Source organism: Nyctereutes procyonoides, unplaced genomic scaffold, assembly GCF_905146905.1.
Source record: "Nyctereutes procyonoides isolate TBG_1078 unplaced genomic scaffold, NYPRO_anot_genome, whole genome shotgun sequence".
Lineage (NCBI taxonomy): Eukaryota > Metazoa > Chordata > Mammalia > Carnivora > Canidae > Nyctereutes > Nyctereutes procyonoides.
Window position 1 is genome coordinate 15,517,931 of NW_026575145.1, and position 27,040 is coordinate 15,544,970.

A 27,040-nucleotide genomic window follows, 5' to 3' on the forward strand; every position below is an offset into this window, starting at 1 on the left:
TTATTTTCTGTGCATATCTTATGAAAGACAACTATGAAACTGAATTTCTAAATATTACTCCAATATCTCTTTGAGGCATGCACTCTCTTGAGAAATAAAACTTTGTTTTGTTTTGTTTTAAAGATTTTATTTATTTATTCATGAGAGACAGAGAGAGAGAGAGAGAGAGAGAGAGGCAGAGATACAGGCAGTGGGAGAAGCAGGCTCCATGCAGGGAGCCCGACGTGGGACTCGATCCCAGGTCTCCAGGATCATGCCCTGGGCTGACGGTAGCGCTAAACCGCTGAGCCACCTGGGCTGCCCAAGAAATAAACTTTGAAATGTATTGGTTTAATAGATTAGAGGGATCAATTTATGTTCTCTTAAGAATTCAGGATATCAAAATAGGAAAGAATCCTGCAATTTCTTGATTCCCTGCCATTATGTCCTAGCATCAGTCAATAAGGGATTCACTGAAATAGCTGTCTGGGTACAGAAGAGCTCAGCTCCCCACCTCCATCCCCATGCATTGAAAGTCCCACATGACCTCTCTACACCCTTTTAGCCTCACTCTCATTCCAGCCACCAGCTCTGCATGGGCTCTGACCAATGTCACACAGGGGTTCTCTGAAAGTACTTCACTTCAGGCCTATATACTATGTGCCTTTCACCTCCCACCCTCCTAAAAAAAAAAAAAAAAAAAAAAAAAAAAAAAAAAAGACCATCCTGATGCCAAAGTACAGGATGCCTTAAGACTCTGGTGGGACTCACTCATACAGAACTCAGAAATGCAGGTGAGTTCCTACCTACTGAGGTGAGGCTTTGGACAATGGGAGATGTATATAAATTCTTCCCCTTTCCTCCCACATACACAGTCCCAGGCAGTCAAGCAATCTGTCACATTAAGGGACAGTTAGCTATCTGATAGCACAATTTCATATTAGCTCTTCCTCCTTGTCTCCTTCCTCAGTCTGGGTTTGTACTTCTAATAAATTAGCAATCCACAGGAATCTGTTTTCTGGAGAACTCAGTTCAAGGCACTCACTCTACCACTTCAAAAGAAAGTCTGTGGTTTATATACTGCTAGGGATATCTCAAAGCCAATGAAACTGCAAGCTGCTATTTCTGCTTTCTTTTCCTTAACTGAAAGACCTCAGGGAATAAGATGAAAACCTTACTGTCACTGCTTCCTCATTCACCACTTCTCTTAACCTATTATAATACCAACCTCCAGAAAAACAGTAACAAGTAACATCTCTGTTTTAGTGTCCATGCACTATTTTAGTTTGGCAATACAGATGGTTAGAGGAAAGAATGGTGGTGTACAATGACCTACTAGTTCCTTCCTTTTTTTCCAGGTTGCTCAAAGTCCCAAAGCTGGCATGCTGAATACTGTCCTCTCCATCATGGCTCAAACACTGTCAAACATTTTGGAAAGTAAACATTCACATGTTAGAAATGGTAACATTTATGGTGATGGAAAATAAAACTCACTGTTCACTGAATTAGCAAAGCAAGCTTGTTGGAATTGGGACTATGGAAGTAGACAGAAGGTGGGGATCACATCATACAGAGCTTTACAGTGCTGGTAATGTTCCAAATGGTAATACTGGTCATGATAACATTAAGGATTTTAAATGTAATAAGTTTTTTACATGAGATGAAAATAAAATTTTAGGCTCCAACTCCTACTATCTGGTAGACTAGTGAAGTTTCCAAACTGGAAAGTAGAGAAGGCTTAAAACTAAATCACTAAGTCTCCCAATGAAACATTACTATTTTATTTTCCTCCAGTGATGATTGCTCTTTTAAAGAACGAACAGAATCACTGGGTCAATACCATGGACACTATTGAAGAAATCCTATATTGTGGTAATATTGCCAGGGCAAATCTATTTAACTTTTTTTTCCAATTTTTGTCATTATAGTAAAATATATAAAACAAAATTTACCATCTTTTTTTAAGCCTATAGTTCAGTGATATTAAATAGATTCATAAAGCTGTCCAACCATCATGACTATCCATCTCTATAACCTTTTTCATCTTGGGAAACTAAAAGTGTACACCTATTAAACAATATATTCCCATTCTCCCCTTCCCTCCAGTTCCTGGCAACCACCATTCTACTTTCTGTCTCTATGATTCTGACTATTCTAAGTACTTCATATAAGTGGAATCATACAACATTTGTCTTTTTTGTGACTGGCTTATTTCACCTAGGATGAACTATGTCTTCATGGTTCATCCATGTTGCAAAGATGTTGCAAGACTTCCCTTATTTTTTTTTATAATAATGAGATACCATCTTATGTCCTATGTAAAAAGGATGTGGATCTATGGTGTCTCTCATATATAACGAACAGAGCATAAGGTGATACAAACATCTTGGAAAGTAATGTAAACATTCACAAACTCATGACCTGGATATTACACTCCTAGATTCATAGCAAGAAGAAATTCTTGCTGATGTGCAATGGAAGACAATGTCCAGAATGATCACTTTGTTGACAGTGGCAAAAACCTTGAGTGGAGGGGATCGAATGGTGGTATGATATGAAGAATGATGGTCCTCCAAAGATGTCCACATCCTAATCCCTGCAACCATATTACCAGCTTATTATAAAAGAATATAACTCATATTATTGGTTAGCTCTCAGTGTTGGGAAGCAGGGAAAGGATGAGGTATGGGTGCTGGAAAACAAATTAAATTAAATTAAATTAAATTAAATTAAATTAAATTAAATTAAATTAAATTAAATTAAATTGATATAACTCCGAAACAATCAGAGAGATGAGATACATAGGAAGATACATGAGGAAGAACAGATAACTTCATGACCTCTCCAAGCACATCACTCTCTCCAAATCATATGTTTACCAAGTGGGAAGCTCCTGCTTTCCTTTCTAACACTGATTAACATTCCATTTTACGTATATACCATGTTTTGCTTATCTATTCATCTGCTGAGATATGTTGAGTAGCCTCCACATAATGGAATAATGAATAGTGAATTCATAATAACAACAGTGAATAATGCTATGAACATGGGTGTATGAAGTCTGTCCAATTTTAACAACAAAATATCATTTCAGTCCATTACCCAGTATAGATGCATATCACATACACAAAACCTAGAGTAGAGGTACAGAAGGGAAGTGAAAAAGATCACATTTCTTTCTTTCTTTTTTTGGTAGCATACCTAATTTCTTCTAAGTTAGCCTCACCAAATCTAGACCGTCAAAACTTTTCATGCCTCTTAGTATAGTGTTATTTTTTGTCTTTTTGCCTTTTCCTATAGTCTGCAATTCATATATGTATATTCCCCACATCCTCCACCTTCAAAACTCATTTTACATCCTGCTTTCACCAAACTACTTTCCTAATTGCTTTATTTTCTGTTAACCTCAAAAAAAGAAAAAAGAAATAGTGACATTTATGGTATGTGAATTATATCTTAATGAAAAATAAAAATAAAGCTCTGTTCTCATGTAAAAAAGGAAAAAAAAAACATGTTTTATTAAAGTACCCAGTAAATTATTAAAGTAACTATGAATCAGCAATAATGAAATCTATTTTAAAAAGCAAAAATTTGCAAGGCACATAAGTTAAGATAGAGTATTAAAAATAAAATTGCAAGTTAATCCTTCCACTATCTAACAATAGCAAGTTCTTTTAATTTTTCTCATCTGAGAGAAAATACTGAAAATGTGCCAATAATTTTGAAAAACATTAGGAATGATCAGAAGATTAGGAAATAAGAAATAAAGTTTGTGCTTTTTTAACCTAGAATTAGACTAGAAAAAAATGTGAAGTACAGACAGCCCTAAAAGATATGGCCACATTATAAATGTACCATACTACTAGTCTACACACCTTAATGATAGCTTTCTGATATAACTCAAAAAGGGAAAGAAGCACAGAATACCCATTTGTCTTGAAGTAGGTGCTAATTATAAACACAAAGATTTATGACCTGCTAAAAACAAATCTTTCACAGTTTTTCCTTATCAATTAGATAATTTCATATTACATTTTGTTTTCTGCAATAGAGAATACAACAGGATAATTAACATGTTAAAATATAGAAATGTCAAAATGATGCCAATTAGTATAATGGTGGCAGACTTACCTAAGATTCCAAAAATAATTTATAAGTTGGGCTTTCAAGAATTCACATTCTTTAAAGTGAATGCCTTAATCATTCAGTTCATTTCTTGGGTGACTTAAGATCAGCTTGTCAACACAAAAGAAGTATTCTTTTAAGGCTTCCCAAGATTTCCAGCATCTCATCTTTACCAGAAAGCCTATTTAATGGCAGCCAATTTGCAAATATCAAATTTAAGATTACAGCTTCAGTAAAACAAGAAGAAAGAAATTATAAAGTTCACTTCAAGTATATTGGCATAGACTGAACAGACTGCTTAAGAAAAAAATGACACCAAGGGCTCCATTTTGCCATCACTCGTATGCTGCATGCACCAGTTTTCACATTACTTTAATCAAGAGATAGACATAGTAAGTCTATCATTTAAAGTACGCAAATTCATTACTCCTTCTTTGTGAAAGTTTGACATCTTAGCATATGTCACATATTTACAAACTAAGTATACATTCCACTAAAAGGACAAAGAAGAAAAAACTAGAATAACTTCACTTTCTAAGTTTTATTTTCATCAAACAAGAAAAACTAATTGAGTGCTTACAATGTAAGACTGCTAGGGTCAATTTTATCATCACTACATCTTCAAATTTCCTATAATTATTCAGAACTTAACATTGCAATTGACTCCAACAACTAAAGCACAAACAAAAGTACATTAGATAGCAGATAGTGCCTAATTAACTAACATTTGATGACAACAACAACAAAAAATACTTCTATTATTTACACAGATAATCCAACAAAAATCCTACAGTAAATACAGTCATTCTGTCCTAGATCTATGGAAAATAAAAAGCCCAATAAGAAATGAAAAGAAATTATTCAATTATATACCCTTATTACAATTTGAAATAATTTTTTTAAAGATTTATTTACTTATTTGAGAGAGAGAGCATGAGCATGAGTGACAGGAGGGACAGAGGGAGAGGGAGAGAGAATCTTTAAGCTGACTCCTCATGGAACATGAAGCCTGACACAGGGCTGGATCCCAGGACCTAAATCAAAAGTCAGCTATTTAACTTAGGCATCCCTATAACTTTTTTTATTAGGCACCCCTATAATTTGAAATAAATTTTAATAAACTAATTTCACTTAAAACCATTTTCAAGAAGTTAAAAGTTTTCCCAATACTTTTTTTTATTTTTAGTATTTTTAGTATTTAAGTAGTCTTCATGGCCCAACATGAGGCTTCATGCTCTACTAACTGAGCCAGCCAGATATCCCTTTCCAATACCTCATTTTTTGATCACAGCATTTCCTTGTTCTTAATGTTTTATATTTGATAATTTTGCAAGAAAGTGTAATAACGAGCATAATAAATATTAAAGATTTATTCAAAAAATTACTGTCCTATTGATAGCAGTGAAGGCTGGGAAAAAAAACTAGTATTTGAGGGGTTTTTATAAATACATTAAGACAAATACAACAGATATAGGATTAGAAAAAATAATTTTCACATCTTCTAACACAAATATATACTTTTTATTAAAATACTTCCATACATCCACACATTTAATGTGAAGAGATAATGATAATGATCACTGACTATGTGCCAGGCATTGTGTCAAATGCACTACACTTACGAGCAATTTCTTTTTTTTTTTTTATTGGTTTTAGGTTTTTTATTTTAAAAGCTCAGGTTTTATATACAATAGAATGTTTTCTAGTACCCTCTTGTTTTAATATCTTAAAATTTTGCAAAGCCCTTTGAGCTTTGGTCCACCCAGGGTCACTTTGTTATGAGGTAGAGGATTTTATAATCCCCTACACAAAAACCTGTCAATGCCTGTGATGGACACAGGGCCAAGAGTTGTCCCATTCCTGTCCTCTGAGGGCTATGAGAAAGGCCAACTGCTCCAAATCGGCAAGGAAGGCCCATCAGGACTGCAGCAGCAGTGTATCCAATTCAAACCAGAAGAAAGCTTAATATCCTCCAATCAGTCTAGGAAGAAAGCCATCCCTCATAATATGAATATGTGTAACTTCCTCTCTAGCCCCAAGGATTGGGATTCTCTCCAACCCAGTTGTCCCTGCATTGCTCCCGACCTCTGCTCCAGGCTCCAGGGTCCAATTAATTGCAAAGTCCCTTGGTTTCTTTAAACAAAAACAAAAACAAAAACAAAAACCCAACCCTTAGGACTCATATACACTGCCGAATATGACAGGCCTATTATCAAGCTGCTGTCAGAATGGTGTGAATGCTCCCCCCCCCCATGCACATCAGGGAGGTTTAGAAACCCCCATGGCAGCCTGTCTTGCAACTTGAGCTTTTTGAAAGTTCTCCAACTTCCTGAGGGAGTAGGCAAATACTGCTCTATTTCACCATCAGAAATGTGCTCATCTCTGGTGACTGTGGAGATAGGGGAGAGGGGACAGACCTGCTTTAGGGGCATCAACATACAAGGTGGGAGGAAAAAGGGCAAAACTAGCTAGTCACTTGCCCTCAGGCAAATCTAAGGAACTACTTACTCTCCATCCCCTCTTTTCCCTGCCCTGGCTCCTTAACAGCAATTTCTTTTTTTTTTTTTTTTTTTCTTAACAGCAATTTCTAATTGAGTGATTTCTCACAGCAGCCCTGGTAATTGTTAGCCTTATTTTACATAGGGGGGCAGAGGTGAGGTACAAAGAGATTAAATAATTCACCTAAAGCCACACAGTCAGTGAGAGAGCTAGCGTTCAAACCCAGACAGTCTGGCTCCATATCTGATTTCAAAAGGACTATACTACACTGTGGATAAGGTATGCATGGTACATTGCACAACACCTGACATTCAGGAGGTAATTTAAAAAGGATATCTATTATCATACTGTCTCTTTTTTTTTAAGATTTTATTTATTCATTCATGGGAGACACACACACACACACAGAGAGAGAGAGAGAGAGAGAGAGAGAGGCAGAGACACAGGCAGAGGGAGAAGCAGGCTCCATGCAGGGAGCCTGATGTGGGACTCGATCCTGGGTCTCCAGGATCACACTCTGGGCCGAGGCGGCACTAAACCGCTGAGGCACCAGGGCTGCCCTGTCTCTCTCTTCTTTACTTACTCTGTGATAATTCTGGATTTCCTTTCAGATTCATCATTTTTGGAATCGAAGGGCCATACACATCCACATCTAGCAATCCAACGGCCTTTGACTGTAAGGAAACAGAATCTGCTGTAAGATTGTTTCCACTCTCTGTCAAAGATAACATAGTGATAGTAAATCTAACTATAAAAAAGAAAATTTGCAAAATATTCCAAAATCCTAACATAAACTTTCAAAGCAACATTAAGGTAAAAGATCATAAACGATATAGATAAACACTTTTTTGTTGGTTTACTAATTTCTTCTAGATAACTGAGAAGCCCCCTGAAAACACTTTACACATTGCAGTTCAGATCTCCCATATAGTCTCTAATAGACTGAGACCTTTCTGATCTGAAGACTAACAAATTACACATAATGTTTAAATGATGACTTACAATGGCAAAACCCCCAGGAAAATGGAACAACAGCCTTACAAAATGAAAAAAAAAAAATCATAGGAATAAGACTGTAATAAAACAAGTGACAAATTCTAACACAGATTCAGCATGGAAATGCTAATGAGGACCATGGCAGACAGAGACATGGCAATCTTACATTCAAGTCCTAGTTAAACATCCAAGGTCTTCTGAAGAATTCATAAACAACTAAAACTGTTTTTCATTGATGATCTGTCAACCTACCCAAGAGGAGAATATCCTGATTGTTCTCTTTACTAGTTTCCAGTTTATCAGCAACATAGCCAAGTAAAGGAAAACAAAATTCACTATTTCCAAATATGTCTCTTTTTTTCTTCTTCTCCCCTCCTATTTCTCCTTTGATAGGTTAAATCAATCTGTTACTGGTTTTTCCATATACAAGCAAAAAGAATGTTAATACTAACTATATGTCCTGGAACTATGTTTCACAGAGACTTAGAATTCTCCTCCCTCTCTCCCTTTTTCCTGGCAAGATAAAATTCTTAACTCCTCAAAAAAATATTTTTTTAATTAAATAATCCCTCATCTTCCATGTTATCTACCTATTTCCAGACACAAAATTACTTTTTAAACCTTGCTGTCTGGTTCCTATTAATACATAAAATAAAGTACATTCAACATTTATGTTTCTAACTTTATACTAAAACTGTAGTTCTAAGAAAACCATTTAATGTCCCTGTGTGACTCATGGAGCCTTAGAGGACTAGGGATTAAAATCTTCCTCTACCAAAATCTCAGTTTACTGTAAAATAAATGAGAGAATAGGAAGAACACTTTAACAGAAAGGTAACATATAAAATTTAGGTTTAATGCATTTAAGTATTAGCTTTAAAAAAGTAGGAACTTTCAATGAGAAATTCTGACCTGTTTTTAACTTCTTTTTAAACCATAAACAAAATAATTTAGTTAAACTAATACAGAATTAAATTTACTACAGATAAAAAGATTCTCAAGTGAGGGAGATTAAAACCTTAAGAAATGCAGATAATTGTTCATTCTATCATCTAAGGGTCTGCTAATGCTATTACTATTGAGGTAAAGAAGCTGAAGGGACTCCATTCTAGAAAAGTTCCATTTTTCTGGCAGTCCCCATTTACTCATAATCCATATTTGTCTCTGAATAAGCCAAAGAAGTTATGTTCCCACTTAAAGGGAAACGAAAGTTAATCATTCTCTGAGCTTTGTCCTAGGCCCCAAACAACTGATAACATCTAAGAAAAGCTAGATCCCAAACATATTCCAGGACATTAGCTTTGAACAAACCTCAGCTGACACTGGCAGCAATACTGCTACCTTTGCTAATTTATGAAATAATGTTTATTGTTCACCTGACATTTGCCTTTGATGGGACCCTACCCTGGATTCCCAAAGGAACACATGCCCTAGACCTCTTTGCAATATAAAACCCTGAGCCCCAAGCAACATTGAGACTCATTCTATTTTCCTTTCCAAATTTCCCAGACAGACCAACAGCTATTCTCTGTCATTCACACTATTCAATAAATTCTGCTTTTACTTTCTCCAGGAGTTTGATTTCTATCCTAGGCAAAGTCAAGGATCCTGTTGGCTTGTCCCATGAGGATCCCCCCCACTCTGGATCCTTGGACCCAGGCTGCCTACATTAATATCGTCCTAGAATTTCACCTCTTTTCCATATTTTTTTCTCATGATACTTACAAAAACTTAAAGCTACCACAAAATGACAAATGTCAATAAAAACAAAAAATATTCTAAGATTTTTTTGTTATTTATATTAATGTTGGTTTTATAATAACTTGAAAAGGTTAGGTCCCAGGTTTTGAACTGATTTCCTAAAAATAAAATCAAGTAAAATAATTTAGCTTTAATTTTGTTTTCATGAAACAAGGAAACAAGTAGGTGCTTACAAACAAATTGACTAGAGTGAATTTTTGTATCACTAGATCTTCAAGGTGCCCTCAAATGCTAAGGAGACTCTATCATCTATTTGCCCTGTCCCCAGAAGAAAACCATGCTGTCTAAAGCTGGCATCAAGGCATCAAGGTTCAAGACAAAACTGATCTGCCCTAAAATCTGCTGTGGTAAAAAACAGATTTTACACATACCTAGATGGCTGTTAATATACATAATCACATGAGAATACAGGGAGCAGCCACTTGCATGCTCACACTCTCTTAAAAAAAAAAAAAAAAGAATAAAGAGAGGGAGATTACAAGATTTTAGAGTTCCTGTTTCCTAGAAAATAGAACTACAGATAAGAGAGAATCTTCTATGTGTTAGGTTCTCTGTATACTCTCCGTAGTTGTAGTTACTACTCACTGATCTAAATTTAGTACTAAGGCTTACATATATCAAAAAGGAAACAGAGAGGAAAGTATGAAAATAAGGTAAAAGAAAGGACAAGAGGACAAAGGCAGGGATGGAGGGAGGGAGGAAAAGATGGAGGGAGGTTATTCAGCAATGGTTTATTAAGAACCTGGATAAACTAGGCCTCTATAAAGCCAGCTTTGTGGACAAATCAGAGTTGAGATTTTTAGAAAGAAAAAAAAAAGGAAAGAAAGCTTTTAAAAAGCATGCCATCCTAAACTACCCAAATAAACATCTAAACTTCCTTTAATTATACCTCCTCATTGCTTGTACTCCTTGATGCCACGCACCCTAAACATTTTATTTACATTTCTTCTTGACTCCTCATAGCAACCCTGCAAGGTAGTATTATGCCTACCTATGGATGAGAAAGCTGGGAAACTGCCACTCAAATTTTTATATATATGAGTATTCTATCTTAGAATGAAGCAGAATAAGAAATTAAACACAAAAATACTAACTTCATAAATCTCCACTAGAACTTTATTTAACATGATCAGACTAAAAAAGGCTTAGATATAGAGGCAAGGGTCAGCACATTTTTCACTAAAGGGCCAAACTGTACTATTTTAGGCATTGTGAATCATATGATCCACTACTACTCAACACTACCACTGTAGCACAGACAATATGTTCATGAATGAGCATGGCTGTGTTCCAATAAACCTTTATTTACAAAAACAGGCAGGATTTGGTACACAGGTCACAGTTTGCCAACTCTGATTTAAAGAATAAACTTTTTCATGACCAAGTTATTCCATCACCCCACAATCTAATTTTGGTTTTGCCAAGAGCAGGTATGACATAGTCATCTCTTTTAATGTCAGAGGAGCTATCTCATTAAAGATTTACTTCCATAACTTAATTGGGTAGTTTTTAAAAACAATAAAGAGCACATTTTTCATGCTGTTTCACTGGAACTAAACATGTATTACTTAGATTTTATATATCATGAATAAAGTTGGTGTCAATTAAACAAAACATCAAGCCTATATTAATTAAAATGTATTGTACTTAGAGTTGGCATAGCTCCTGAACAGTAAAATTACCATAGCTACAAAAATTAGCTTAAACATATTTTCAACTCTAGAATTGAATAATGTTCAAAAGGTCCCAAATAAACTTCATTTGTTTTTCATAATTTACTCCATTATTTTTAAATAGGCTCCTATTATAGGTATATAAATAGTCTTTTAATTTAAATTTTCAAAGATGGGGACGCCTGGGTGGCTCAGCGGTTAAGTGTCTGCCTTCGGCTCAGGGCGTGATCCTGGAGTCCAAGGATCGAGTCCCACATCGGGCTCCCTGCATAGAGCCTGCTTCTCCCTCTGCCTGTGTCTCTGCCTCTTTCTTTCTCTCTGTCTCTCATGAATAAATAAATAAAACCTTTAAAAAAAATTTTTTTTTCAAAGATGGTTTTATACTCTCAGAACATAAATGAGCAAGACAAAAGGCTATAAATAAATAAATGCAGCTGGCTATCTAGCTAAGTTTTATGAATCCCTTCTACCTCATTCCTCCTGAAATAATTGTATTTAGTCAAGAAAAGTTCTATTAGGACTTTTCTTATATTTAATTTTGCCAGGCTTAAAAGAATAATCACTACAAAAGCCTCACCAAATATACAACATATAAAATATTAGCAAAAATAAATATAAACTATTATAAAGCATGATTGCTCAATATTCAACATTATCATAAATGTAACCTAATATGTGGGTATCCAACATTATATTCTTTTTCTGATTCTCCTGAAGTTCTCAAAGTCTAACAGATGACATAAAATAAGATAGATCAAACACCAAAATACTATTTAGATTTTGGGATTTGTTTCTTTATAATTCATATTACCCTGTGAAAGCTAAAAGGTGGTAGATATACTCAGAGTGATTATACTATACTGTTTCATTATCATCTGCTAATAGATATCACCAAAAAATGTCAGAAGGATCTCATCAAATTATTTCTGAGCAAACACTCATTTAAGACGAAGACCTACCTAAAGGTTATTCTTTCCAGGGAAGTATCCAGTTAAGAATCAGGCAGCCCCAATGGCTCAGCGGTTTAGCGCCGCCTTCAGCCCAGGGCCTGATCCTGGAGACCCAGGATCGAGTCCTGCGTCAGGTTCCCTGCATGGAGCCTGCTTCTCCCTCTGCCTGTGTCTCTGCCTCTCCGTCTCTCTGTGTCTCTCATGAATAAACAAATCTTTAAAAAAAAAAAAAAAAAGAATCCCATGATTCCCTGCACATTACATTTCACTTAATCTTGAACAGGCATTTGGAATTTAGAGTTGAGTCAAGGCTCTTTCTTTTCTTCCTGCCTCGCTTTAAGTCAAACTGCCATTCATAAGAATTTCAATCTCTTGGTAGAGAAAAATATGTTTCTTAACTCTATTAGCTAAGATTAAATAAGAATCTGTGACAAGAATGAATGGTTAAACAAGGTGACAAGAAAACAATTTCCTACTATTTATCAGAGGACTGTCTAAATCTTCAAGTTCAATAAAGAAAGAAGAACAAGGGCACTGTCCACTTTTTACTGATAAAGAAACAGATCCAGAGATAATGGCAGAGCTGGGCCTAGAATCCAAATCTCTCTCCAATACACAATAAAACCTAACCACTAACAATCACCAGCCATTCCCTTTTATCTCTCTCACCTCATCCTCTACTCTTCTACCCCTTTTCACTCCACTCCACAGACACTGCCCCCTTAAAATATCTAAAATAAAGCACACTAGGCATGCACCTGCTTTCTGCAGTTGTTACTTCAGTCTAGAATCCTGTTCCCACAGATAGCCACTCGATTCTCTCCATTACTTCCTTCCTTTAAGTCTTGACTCAAACATCACCATGTAGTGAAGCCTTCACTGGCCACCCTATCTAAAAATGCAATTCCTTCATCATTATACTGGACATTTCCCATTCCATTTCTGGATTCTTTCTTCTTAGCACTGACCAATATTTAACATCCAATATAATTACTTATTTGTCTCATTTATTGTGTCTCCCCAGTAGAATGTTCATTCCATTAGCATAAGGATTTCTGTATGTTTTGTTCTACTATACCTAGAACCTAGAACACTGTGCAGTCATAGAGATACTGTGTTCCACCCCAAGAAATTCTAATTCTTGGGGTGTAAGCTGGGGTCCAACAAACTGTATTTATAACACTCTGAAGTATAGGATGACCACAATGTAAAAAACAGTAATACAGATAATACAAGAAAGAGTAAGACAAAATTTATTTTGCTGTTAAGGGCCCAAGCCTTGGAACCAGCAGTATCATGGTAATGGTAATTTATAGTAAGCAGCAGTAACACTGAAGAGTTTAAAGCATATGTATATATAAAAGAGTAGCTAACATTCTGCCATATGGGTGAATAGTCACATACTGCATGAGATATATATATATATATATATATATATATATATATATATACACACACACACACACACAAATTATTCATTGTTTATCTGAATTTCAAATGTAACTGAGTGGGTGTCCTATATTTTAATTTTCTAAATCTAGCAACCCTACCCTGGCATCTCTCCTCAACAGTACAGTCAGAATGATTCAGTTGAAACATAAGTCAGATCATGAGTGCTCAAAAGCCTCATGATGTCCCTTCCTTCCCTCATTTCACTCATGCAAAAACCAAAGGCCTTATAACAATTCACCAGACTCCACATCATCTAGCCAATTCCCCATCTCCCTATCTCCCAATGCTGTTAATTTCATCACCTATCATTCCCTCCACTTCTTACTCAAAGAGTCAATTGCCTTCTTACTATTCCTTGATTAAAAAACTAGACATGCTCCTACCCATTAGCCCTTAAACTGGCTGTTCCTTTTGCCCAACATATTCTTCCCTCAGAGAGTCACAAATGCATTCATTCATCTCCTTTAACTCTGCTCAAATATCATATTTTCAATGCAGCCAGCCGTATTTTAAATTGCAAATCCACTTTCACCCTTAAGTACACTGCAATCCCAGATCACTTTTACCACTTTCTACCTTTTTTAGCTTACTTATGATGTTTATTATCTATTTATTGTAAACTCCTTAAGGGTAGGGATATCCAAAAGCACCTAAAATAGTAAACATTAAATAAGTATTTGTTCAGTGAATGGAAGGATGGATGGATGAACTAACAAATGAATGAAGAAACCTCCACTTACTCCTCTGCAGAATATCAGGATGGTTACTATATGATCCCTAATGTCCCTCTTAAGTTTTAATACTCTATGAGTTCATAAAAGTCCCTCCTCTAATACTTCTATACAAACATTTTAACTTACAGGATTTAAAATTAGATAACGTATATAAGGCTAAAAATACTCTGGTGTCGAAAAAAAGAGTCATATTTTTGCAACCTATTCCTAATCACTTTTCCCCATGAAAATCTATGTCATCTTCATTTTTCTATTGATCTCACAAAAGCCACAAACATGGTATAAAAGGGCTCATTCAAAAGAGGGAAATTTTTAAACTTTTAAACCTGCTCACTAACAAGATTAGGTTTAATAGAGTTTCAAATATAAAAGTGCTGCACTAGACTTTTGTTGTGCTTTTTTTTTTCCTTTCCAGAACAATATAAGTAACATTATTTTTTTAAAGATTTTATTTATTTATTTGAGAGAGTGAGAGAGCACAAGCAGGGGGAGCAGCAGAGGGAAAAGGAGAGGAAAGCTCCCTGCTCAGAGAGGATGTGGGGCTCAATCCCTGGATCCCGGGATCATGCCCTGAGCTGAAGGCAGACATTTAACTCACTGAGCCACCCAGCACTCCTATAAGTAACGTATTTTTTTAACAAGAAGCAATTTCCTTACATTCCACATTTTCATTTATTAACAGAGACAGTAAATCAGGGGAAAAACAATTAAGATTAAGGAAAGAAAAACCTGGGGCAGGCCGGGTTGCTCAGTGGTTTGGCACCGCCTTCAGCCTGGGGCATGATCCTGGAGGTCCGGGATTGAGACCCACGTCGGACTCATGGAGCCTGCTTCTCCCCCTGCCTGTGTCTCTGCCTCTCTCTTTCTCTCTGTGTCTCTCATGAATAAATGAATAAAGAATCTTGAAAGAAAGAAGAAAGAAGAAAAGAAAGAAGAAAGAAAAGAAAAGAAAGAAAAGAAAAAAAGAAAAGAAAAGAAAAGAAAAGAAAAGAAAAGAAAAGAAAAGAAAAGAAAAGAAAAACCTTAAATCTTTGGCCTATGTAATTCAAGGGGAAAGAAAGTATTAATGCCCTTAGTAAAGTCTTCAAATAGAAAAATTAGCCTACTTATCAGCATAGTAATTCATAAAATGCAGAAAACGATACTTCTACACTAACCCTAAAAATAAATCATCTTATCTGTGACATCAACCAATCAGTTTTGTACCAAACTCCAAGCCTACCAACCTAGAAACCTGATCAAACAAGAACTTTTCCCAAACCAGATAAAGTACTGCAGCAAAAGCAGTGAAAACCAACATCAATTCCTTTAGAATGTACTTAGCAAAACTGCAATGCAGGGAAAAGCATTTACAATTCTGAAAGCAGCTCCTCCAAAGAAAAGCAATACAGCAATCACAGGAATTGGATGTGAACAAAGCACTCGATCCAACCTCCAGACTCAAAATCACAGGAGCCAAGCAGCTGGTTTAGAAACCCATTTCTTCACATACCCACTGCTCAGTGGCCCTTCTAACTGCCCTACTGAGGATTAAGGGCCCTCCTTAATTCCTCAAGGAGATAGGATGGGGGAAATAATTTACTGAGAAAAAAAAAACTGAGAGAAGTAAAATGAACTGGTGAGAGCCACGTTAGGGAGGAGACAGAGGAATAAGAGGAAAAAAACAGATTGTTCTATGAGAAAGATCTGGATAACTTCTTATTGGACAGAATCAGATCCTGAAATTTAAAGGATGTGCAGCAGTTTTGCCACTAGTATGTTATATGTGAAATGAAAGTAAGGAAGAATATGCCAAATGTAAAATTAGGGTAAGAGTTCTCTAACTTATAATCAAATTCAGCAACTTCCATGAACAAAGTGAGAGAATGAATTACTGGCAGCAAGCTGCATTTTCCCAAAAGAAATTTAAAAGGTAGGCCAAAGCGTACTGAGGAGGAAACACACAGCCAATAGGTTCCTTAGAACTATTCAAAATAAAATTGCTACTGCTTCTAATTGAAAATCTCAAAGCATGTTATGCATAAAGCTTTCTGAAACCATGTAGAAAATAGAGAAGAAAAGCAGTTTGAGGCTTTTTACCTATCTGAAGATCATTTTATAAAACAGTATTTTTATTTTATCTTGGTGTGTGAGTGTGCTGTGTTTTGTCTGTGCTTATGGAGGAAGGGAAAGAGCAAATAAGGAAGAATTCCTAATAGAAGACTGGCTTTAGGATCTAGTTTAACATATGTCCACTCCTTTGTTACACAATTAACTTTTTAAAATTGCCTTATCTTTCTTTTTTTTTCTTATCTTTCATTTCAATATTTGATGCTAAGTTCCTTACTCAGTACTCTGAATTATTCTTATAAAAGATACTACAGAAGTAGACACACACGTCTCAAGTCAGCGAATACTATTAATATGCATTAGTGGTTATCATTAGCAAACATTATTGTTTCTATTTTCTATAAAATGTGTGAACCTTGGGGATTTAGATAATTTACTTAATCACAGACAACATCAAGAACATGAGTGAAAAAACAATTATGAAAAACCTTCAAGGTACCATTATGATCATCACCTAAAACAGTGATGTTACAAATTAACAGATATGCTATATTCTTATACATATATAGTTTAATTATATTTAAAATTATATAGCATATTATATAAAAGTTACAAATTAATTTGAATCAAATAGCTGTTGTAATATCTATTTTTAAATATCTGTTACCTCTTGGTGCGATATTTTAAAGATCAATAACAGATTTTTTTCAAAATATTAACACCCTATTCCAAGTTCGAAATGGTTAATTTATTAATTCTACTGCCAAGCAGCAAAGATGTTTTTCTGATAAATGAAAATCAACATTACTTAATACCATATGAATCACATAAGTGATCACTATTTCTAGGATTTTTTAAGTAACTGACATATTAAAACTATAATAGAGGGGATCCTGGGTGGCTCAGCAGTTTAGCGCCTGCCTTCAGCCCAGGGCGTGATCCTGGAGTCCCGGGATCGAGTCCCACATTGGGCTCCCTGCACGGAGCCTGCTTCTCCCTCTGCCTGTCTCTCTGCCTGTCTCTCTCTCTCCCTCTCTCTCTCTGTCTCTCATGAATAAATAGATAAAATCTTAAAGAAAAAAGAAAAGCCATAGTAGAATGCATGAAGAAGCAATCTAGGATTTGCATCATTAAATAAATGGGTGGTTGATTATAGATAAATTGCTAACCTCATTGAACTTCAGTTTATTATCTGTAAAATAAAGATTAAGAAGACACCAACCTTACAGGAATGTTGTGAAATTACAGAGCAATGTGAATTTGTAAAATTTAAAGAACAGCTAACAATTATACAGTACTACAGGCCAGGCACTTTCTAGAGACTTTAGGTTAGCTTATTTAATCCTCACCACAACCTTTTGAAGCAAGTTTATAATAATCTTCAATGAAAAAACCCAGGCACAGAAAGGTTAGTGTCTTGCCTGAGGTCAGGCAGCTTTAAGTACAGAACTAGGACACAAACTCAGGCAGCAGGCCTTCAGAATTCACGGCTAATACTACAACATGCAGTCTCTATCCAACAAGACAAGTCAAATTCCTAGTGCAAAGTAGTTCTCAATGTTAGTACCTTCCCTCCCTTCCATGAAGACCCCTCTGCACTGAAACTGTAAAAATAAGCATTCATTCTCAGCAAGTAGTTCTTCCAAAGACAACCATCCAAAACAACATTCTCATTATTAACCCAGGCAACTATATAAGCTTTGAGAATAACAAAATGATCTTTAATATACAATTATTACTTTCATCTGAATTGATACTGTTTTTTGCTTTATAAGAGGAAGAATTTTGTCTAGTGTCAAGTTTTATATGAGAACATTGTGAAAAATAGCCTCTATTAAATATTAAGTAACATATTTCACAGAAATTGGATTTAGGGTTTTTGGTGTATTAGCTGATTTTTAAGTTATATACTGATATAGATTGCACAGAACAGAAGCAGTCAAAAATGCAGTTAAGAAAATAAACAAAGGTTCATATGCTCAAGACTGGAAGATACCAAAAAAAAAAAAAAAAAAAAAAAGACTGGAAGATACCTGGCTGGGCCAAAAAGAAATCAGCTATTGATAACAATGGTTACTAAGCACCAAGAGAAGCAATTTATTGTCATCTGCTTTTTGTTGTAGCTGTACAGAAATCTGTGTTCTTTTGCTAATTCAAATGTGTAGTACTAACACACAAAAATATAATGAGTTAATGAATCTTTACGATGTGCCAGTTATTATGCTACAAACATTACATATATTTCCCTATATTTTACAACAGCTCTATAAAGTAACTATTAATGTTAGCAAGCCCTGTTCCTCCACTAGAGACCTCAACAGTTAAAACCAGAAATAGGCAGGACTGCTTAACCCCTGATCTAACTAAAAACCATTGTGCTTATTTCTAACTGCATTTTCTTGAGGCATTGACAAGACATTGTGCAACGACCAGAACATTCCAACCACCAGACCAGAAGAGCCCTGATAGAATGGAATGCCTAAGCCACACACCACACGTCCTCTTCCCATGTACATAACTGTGGGCTGAACACAAATGGATGCCCCCCCACCCCCGCCATGATCATGCACCTCTGCCTGCTCTCTTGGCATAGCCCCCCGAGCCTCTAGATGTTCATCTTGCCGGCAGAGGTGGTTAAGGCTTGAGCCTGCCACCTATCCTGGCTGCCCACCTGAAATAAGTTTCTCCCTTTCTCTTTTCCAAATCCTCATCTCTTGAGTGACTGGCTTCTCTTGTGACAAGTTTCTCTGAGTTTCTTCAGGAACAGTGTTGGCAAATCCACCCAGGAGCTATACTTTCAGCTTGTCCAGCCCCATCAGATTACCCAGGATAGAATGGATAGAGCAGGTTACCCAGGATAGAGCAATTTTCTGAGTTAGCGACAGTGGTATATCATTAAGTAATGTTAATATTACTTTATAATTATTATTACTACATATTTCACAGGTGAGGGGCCTCACCTCTGAGAAGTGCCTTGCCCAAGTTAACATAGTTAATAAGTGAAGAGCTAGGATTCAAATTCAGGTATGCCTGAAACCAAAGTCCACACTTTTCTTACCAAATATTTCAAACCTAGCAATGTATCAGAATTACCTGGGGATCTTGTTAACAAAATTGATGGTCAAATCCCAGACCTAAAAATATCAATTCCCAGAGATTCTGATTTAACAAGCTCCCCAGGTGATTCTTATGCTGCAAGCTGGCACTGGTCCTAGCAGTAGCACTTAAAAAAACCACCATGCTACCTCCACTGCCTCCTCCTTGTTCCCTTCTATTAGTGATTAGAAAGTGAGACTAAAGGGTCCTAAGCATCAAGTCTTATGGTCAAGAAATGTTATTAATAGAGTAAGGACTCAATTCAATTTCAAATTGTGAAATACATTTTGGCAAATGGCATCACCATCTTTTCATTCACCACCAAAACCTAGAGTTGTCTGTAATCTCTCCTTTTCTAATCTGTCTCTTAAATGTGTCTTGTTCTTTGTCTTTTTTACTACTAACTAGAGAATATTAGCATCTGCAGACACTATCTGGTTACTAACCCCCTGAAAACCCCTGCTCCCCCCCGACTCCACCCCCATCTTTTCAAAGGCAGAATTCACCTCCCACTTTTAAAGTGGAAGATGTCAGATTCCCACTTTCCCTTGCAGCTAAATCACAGTCATGAGATCCAGTCCTGGTTAATGAAACTTCAAAGTGCCTGATGAAAGTTTTCTTCCTTAACAACAACAACAACAACAAAAAAAAAAAACAGTAAGAAAGCACACTCTATTTCTTCCACTTGATGACTGAGTGAGACAGCCATCTTGTGACCACAAGGATTAAGCCAAGAGAAACGCTACCTGATATAGTTGGGCTGCCTTTTAACCAACTCTATAACTTCCACATTTCTTGTTATGTGAAATTGTTTTTAAAAAAACTATTTTTTAAGTCAATTTTAGTTGAAAAGTCAACTCTCACTTTGGCTATTGTGACAGCATCCTTGCCTCCCATCCCTTGCCTATCCCCATTGGATTCCCCATAAGCCCTCTGGTCCCAGTATACCATACACTGTAGCCATACAGATTACTTACAATCCAAACACTTTAAAATTACCTCCTACCATGACCTTGCTCACAAAATTCCCTCAACATAGAATTTTCTTCTTTTCTGCTATTTTTCTACCTGCCAACATTCTACCTAATTTCCAAAGTACTGCCTCTGCTTAAAACTGGAATTAATTTCTCTCCACTATGGTATTTTTTTAAATTTTTTTTTAATTTTTATTTATTTATGATAGTTACACACACAGAGAGAGAGAGAGAGGCAGAGACATAGGCAGAGGGAGAAGCAGGCTCCATGCACCGGGAGCCCGATGTGGGATTCGATCCTGGGTCTCCAGGATCGCGCCCTGGGCCAAAGGCAGGCGCCAAACCGCTGCGCCACCCAGGGATCCCTCTCCACTATGGTATTAACATACTGTTTATACCCACCAACTGCTATGCTTGCTGCATTCTTCCTCATATGTAAATAAATATGTATATCTGTCTTCCCCAAAAGACTAGAAGCTTTGTAAGGGTAGCATCCATGAGTAAACACAGTGTCTGATATAAAATGGTCCATGGATTATTCAACTGAATTTGTTCAGAATTATTTAACATTCTCAACTATGTTGTTTAGGAGCCAAAAGGGATGGACACTGTATTTTAAAGGGAAAGAAAAACTGTAACAAAAATCTTTGGGGTATTTGTCAAGATTATTTTTTGTGGAACCTCAAAACCTTTTGAACTTAGATTCAAAATAAAATGTTTTAGCTATTAATTGCTAAATAAGAACCAAAAAAAGAAAGTAAAGTCTTAGAAAATGCTTAAAATACTTACTCATATATGCCAAATCATCTCTACTCTTTTATAATTAAAATGACTTCTTAAATTCTGTTAGCCAGTAACCTGCCCAGCTTTAATCTCATTATTGTTTTACTTTTATCATTTAGTTTTAGAAAAACTAGTGGGAAACACAATTCAAAACCACAATGGGAAACCACTTCATATCCATAAGTATAACTATAATCAAAAAGAGAAAGTATTGACAAAAAGGATATTAGAAAATTGGGAATCTTCTATCACTGCTAGAAGAAATGTAAAGTGGTATAAATGTAAAGTTTAGAAATATTCTGGCAATCCCTCAAATGGTTAAACATAGAGCTGTGACATGACCCAGCATTCCTCTGCTGGGTCTATCCCCAAGAGAACAGAAAGTATATGTCCATATAAAAACTTATAAATGAATATTCATAGCAGTATTATTCATAATAGCCAAAAAGTAGAAACAACCCAAATTTGCATCAAATGATGAAACAGATAAATAAAAAGTGGTATATCCATACAGCAGACTATTATCAGCAAAACATAGAAATGAAGAACTGAAATATACAATACGGATTCATCTTGAAAACATAATGCTAACTGAAAAAAGCCAGTCACAAAAGACCATATATTGTATGATTCCATTTATATGAAATGTCCAAACAGGTAAATCTCTAAAGACAGAAAATAAATTAGTAGTTACCTAGAACTAAGGGTACATTGGGAAACAGAGGCTAAGGATACAAGGTTTCTTTTTCAAGTAATGAAAATGTTCTAAAATTAATGGTAATAGATGCAATTCTGTGAGTATACTAGGAGCCACTAAATTATACACTTCAAGCAGATGAATTATATGGTATGTGAATTTTATCTCAAACCATTAAAAAAATTGGTAGGAATGAAAAATACAATAGTCCAAAATCCTTGGGATGCAGCAAAAGCTACAATATAGGCCTACCTCAAAAAGCAAAAAACCTCAAATACCTAACCTGACACCTAAGGAGCTAGAAAAGAAAAAAACAAACCCCAAAACTAGTAGAAGGAAAGAAATAATAAAGATTAGAGCAAAAATAAATGAAATAGAAACTAAAAACAGAAAAGAACAGATCAACAAAACCAGAAGCTGGTGCACTAAATGATCAACAAAACTGATAAATCTTTAGCTAGACTCATCAAAAAAGAAAAAAAAAAAAGATGACTGAAGCAAAATGAGAAATGTAAGAGAAGAAATAACAATACCACCACAGAAATACAAACAATCATAAGATAATATTATGAAAAAGTATGTCCCAACAAATTGGATAACCGAGAATAAATGGATCATTCCTAGAAACATATGACCTTCTAAAACTGAATCAAGAAGAAATAGAAAATGTGAATAGACCAATCACCAGTAATGAAACTGAATCAGTCATCAAAAAATTCCCAAAAAGCAAAAGCCCAGGACCAGATGGCTTCATGGATGAATTCTACCAAACCTTTAAAGAAGAGTTAACACTTATTCTTCTCAAACTATTCCAAAAATAGAAGAGGAAAAAAATTTCCAAATTCATTTTACAAGAACTGCATTACCCTGATACCAAAATCAGATAGACACTACAAAAAAAAGAGAAACTACAGGCCACTATCCCTGATGAAGATAAATGCAAAAATCCTCAATAAAATACCAGCAAACTAAATCCAACAATACATTTTAAAAAATCATTCACCATGATCAAGTGGGATTTATCCCTGCAACACAAGGGTGGTTAATCTATCAATGTGATACATCATATCAATAGGAGAAAATAAAAACTATATGTTTATTTCCATAGATGCAGAAAAGGCATTTAACAAAGTAAAACATCCATTTATGATTAAAAAAAAAACTCTCCAAAATAGTAGTAGAGGGAACATACTTCAAGATAATAAAGTCCATATGTGAAAAACCCACAGCTAACATTATATTCAAGGTTAAAAAAAACTGAAAGCTTTTCCCCTAATATCAGGAATAAAACAAGAATGTCAGGGCAGCCCAGGTGGCTCAGAGGTTTAGCGCCACCTTCAGCCCAGGGCCTGATTTGGGGACCCAGGATTGAGTCCCGTGTCGGGCTCCCTGCATGGAGCCTGCTTCTCCCTCTGCCTGTGTCTCTGCCTCTCTCTGTGTGTCTCTTTCATGAATAAATAAATAAATAAAATCTTTAAAAAAGAAAAAAATAATAAAATAAAAATAAAACAAGAATGTCCACTCTCACCACTTTAATTCACCATAGTACTGTAAGTCCTAGCCACAGCAATCAGAAAAGCAATAAAGGGCATCCAAATTGGTAAGAAAGTAGTAAAACTTTCATTATTTGCAGATAACATACTATGGAAAACCCTAAAGAAGGAGGAGTGAAGATGACAGAGTAGTAGTGGGGACCCTGAACTTGCCTCATCCTTCAAACACAGCTAAATCAACCAAATCATTTTGAACAACTAAGAAATCAATTAAAGACTAAGGAAACAATCTGCACAATTGGAGGGAAAGAAAGTGGCAGATGAGAGGTTGAGAGATGTTAATTAAGAGAGAGAAAAGTCGTGGTGCCTCAGAGGGGTGGGAACCCTTTTCACAAAGTGAAATCAGGAATAGAGGGAGTAAGAGGGAGAGAGATGAATGAGTAGAGTTCGCACAAGAAGCCAAGGAATGGGAATCTCCTGGGTCACATGCGAAGAGAAGGTTCCCCTTCCTGGAGCATATTGGAAGAGGGTATTTTGCCTCTCCAAGGACAAAAGGCCCATCCGGTGTACTGAGGGGCCATTCAACAGCAGGGGACAGAAGGCACATGCAGAGGGCAGATAATCTGGTTGCAGGCTTTTGCTGTACTTCAACATAGCACGAGCACTCGTGAAAGTGAGTGACTGCTTTTCTGGGGCAGAACAGTGCCAGGAGTAGCACTGCAAGGCTCTCCGCCAGAGGAAAGGAGTGGATTCATGCGCTGCTGAGTACTTTAAGATTAGTTGTTTTGAATGCCAGCCACTGACCAGAGATAAAACAGGAGAACTGTGGCACCACACATGCTGACAGCCAGGCACAGACAGGTTGAGGACAGGGACGTGATGAAAGCCTAGGACACAGAAAAGGAGATTATTCGCTTTTCTGTAAGGGCCTCTTGAACAAGTTCCCATCTTTAGGGACAGGGGGTGATACCATCTTACACTATACACACATACACACACCCACATACCAGCACAGCTGGACTTCAGAGAGAAACAGCACCTCAGCAGAGGTTGGAGTCGCTTACATAAACCCTGCCCCCAGCACCCCGCAGGGGCATCTTTACAAGGGCTTGTCTGACTGTGAGCCAGTACAGAAGGCCTCTCCCTCAGAAGACTAACAAAGGCCCTCTGCATGCATCAAGGCTACCAATCATAGAGTGCTCCAAAGCATCAGCTTTCGTTCTGGTGGAAATAAGAACAGGTTTTTTTTTTTTTTTTTTTTTTTTAATATATTTTCTTTTTTATCTTTTTTTTTCTTTTTTTTTCTTTGACATCAGGCTTATAGTTTTTTGTTCATTTGTTGGCTTGTTTCCTGTTCTTTTTTTTTGATCAGGCTTTTCTTTTTTTTAATCAGCCCTATCTTCACCAACAAATCAAAGCAAACCTAGTTAAAGGTCCAAATACTCCCCAATGCAAGACAGAAGGAAATCTGCAGAGGACTGACCTGTGGGAAAGAACAGTCAAAACGCAACAGCAGAGTGCACACAGCATATACCAGAAACACCTCCCAAAGTGCCAAGCCCTGGACAGTGTAGGACCCCTTCTTAATACAATATTACTCTTAGGAGCAGGAAATATAACAAGCTTTCATAACATGCAAAAGACAGAAACCTATATATAATGACAAAATGGAGGAATTCTCCCCAAAAGAAAGATCAAAAAGAAATCATAGCCAGGCATTTGCTCAAAACAGATATACAAGCAATATATCTGAAAACGAATTTAGTACAACAGTCCTAAGAATACTAGCTGGGTTTTGAAAGAAGCATAGGAGACATGAGAGAAACTGGCTGCAGAGATAAAAGACCTGAAAACTAGTCAGGCCAAAAATAAATGCTATAACTGTGATGCAGAATCAACTGGATGTAATCACAATGAGAATGGAAAAAGCAGAGAATCACATCCGTGATATGGAAGATAATTACAGAAAATGATGAAGCTGAGAAGAGGAAAACTCCCAGATCATGAATACAGACTTAGGGAACTCAAAGATTCCACAAAACACAATAATATCCATATAAGAGAAATCCCAGAAGAATAAGAACAGAAAAGAAGGGCAGAAGGTCTATTTGAACAATTATAGCTAAGAACTTCCCTAATCTAGAGACGGATATAGCCATTCAAGTCCAAGAAGCAAGGGAAACTAACCAAAAAATCAACAAAAGCAGGTCAACACCAAGACATATCATAGGGAAACTTGGAAAATATAAAGAAAAAGAGAGAATTGTGAAAGCAGCTAGGGACAAAATATCCTTAACCTATAAGGGTAGACACATAAGGTTAGCAGAGACCTGTCCACAGAAACACAGCAAGCCAGAAAACAGTGGCATGATATAGTCCATGTGTTGAATGAGAAAATATGCAGCCCAGAATACTATATCCAGCAAGACTGTCATTCAGAACAGGAGAAAGTTTTCAAGATAAGCAAAAACTAAAGGAATTCATGAACACTAAAACAGCTCTGTTAAGAAATATAAAAGAGGACCTTTTGAGCAGGAAAGAGAGACCAAAAGCAACAAAGACTAGAAAGGAGCAGAGATAATCTACAGGAACAATGACTTTATAGGTAATATAATGGTACCATATTCATATCAATAATTACTCTGAATGCAAATGGTCTAAATGCTGAATCAAAAGACATAGAGAAAGAAAAATACAAAAAACAAAAGACATAGGGTATCAGAATGGATTTAAAAAAAAAAAACAAGGCTCATTGATATGCTGCTTACAAAAGACTCATTTTAGACCCAAAGACACCACAAGATTGAAAGTGAGGGGGTGGAAAGCCATCTATCAAGCTAATGGACATCAAAATAAAGCTGGAATAGCCATACTTATATCAGATAAACTAGATTTATTTTTTAAACTAGATTTTAAACCAAAGAATATAATAAGAAATGAAGAATGGCACTCTATCATAATAAAGGGGTCTATCCAACAAGAAGATCTAACAATTGTAAATATTTATGCCCTCAACTTGGGAGCACCCAAATACATAAATCAATTAATAACAATTTAAAGAAACTCATTGATAATAATACAATAATAATAGGGGACTTTAACACCCCACTCACAGCAATGGACAGATTATCAAAGCAGATCAACAAGGAAACAATGGCTTTGAATACACTGGACCAGATGGATTTAACAGATATATTAAAAGCATTTCATCCTAAAGCAGTAGAATACACATTCTTTTCAAGCACACATGGAACATTCTCCAAAACAGATCACATACTGGGTCACAAATCAGAATTTTGTGGGGTTGGTTTTTTTTTAATTTCTGCTCTGATCCTAATAATTTCCCTTTTGCTGGTTTCAGATTTTATTTGCTCTTCTTTTTCTCAGCTCCTTTAGGTATTAGGTTAGGTTGTGTATTTCAGAGTTTCCTTGCTCATTGAGAAGAGCCTATATTGCTAGATACTTCCCTCTGATGACTGCCTTCCTTCCAGACAGGTTTTAGACTGCCATGTTTTTATTTGCTTTTATGTATTTTTAAAATTTCTTATTTAATTTCCTGATTAGGGCAGCCTGGGTGGCTCAGCGTTTAGCACTGCCACCCAGGGCATGATCCTGGAGACCCGGGGTCAAGTCCCACATTGGGCTCCCTGCATGGAGCCTGCTTCTCCCTCTGCCTGTGTCTCTACCTCTCTCTCTCTCTGTGTGTGTATCTCTCATGAATAAATAAATAAAACCTTTAAAAAAAAACAAAAAACAAAAACCAGTAGAACAGATCAATG

The 27,040-nt window shown here is 36.1% G+C and overlaps 1 protein-coding gene across 7 annotated transcripts in view; it reads right to left on the reverse strand.

The window, feature by feature from the left end:
• The window catches only part of NUBPL (NUBP iron-sulfur cluster assembly factor, mitochondrial), a 205,468-nt gene that overhangs the window by 140,917 nt on the left and 37,511 nt on the right, over window positions 1-27,040 (reverse strand). For 4 of the 7 annotated variants that reach the window (XM_055309318.1, XM_055309317.1, XM_055309319.1 and 1 more), the window contains exon 4: window positions 7,187-7,277. The exons of 1 other annotated variant lie outside the window; for it this stretch is intronic. In XM_055309318.1, the coding sequence (XP_055165293.1) occupies window positions 7,187-7,277 (91 nt within the window). Of the gene's footprint in view, window positions 1-1,315; window positions 1,394-7,186; window positions 7,278-11,992; window positions 12,090-27,040 lie in introns of those variants that run through there. 2 more of the 7 variants (XM_055309321.1, XM_055309324.1) reach the window with 2 other exon arrangements.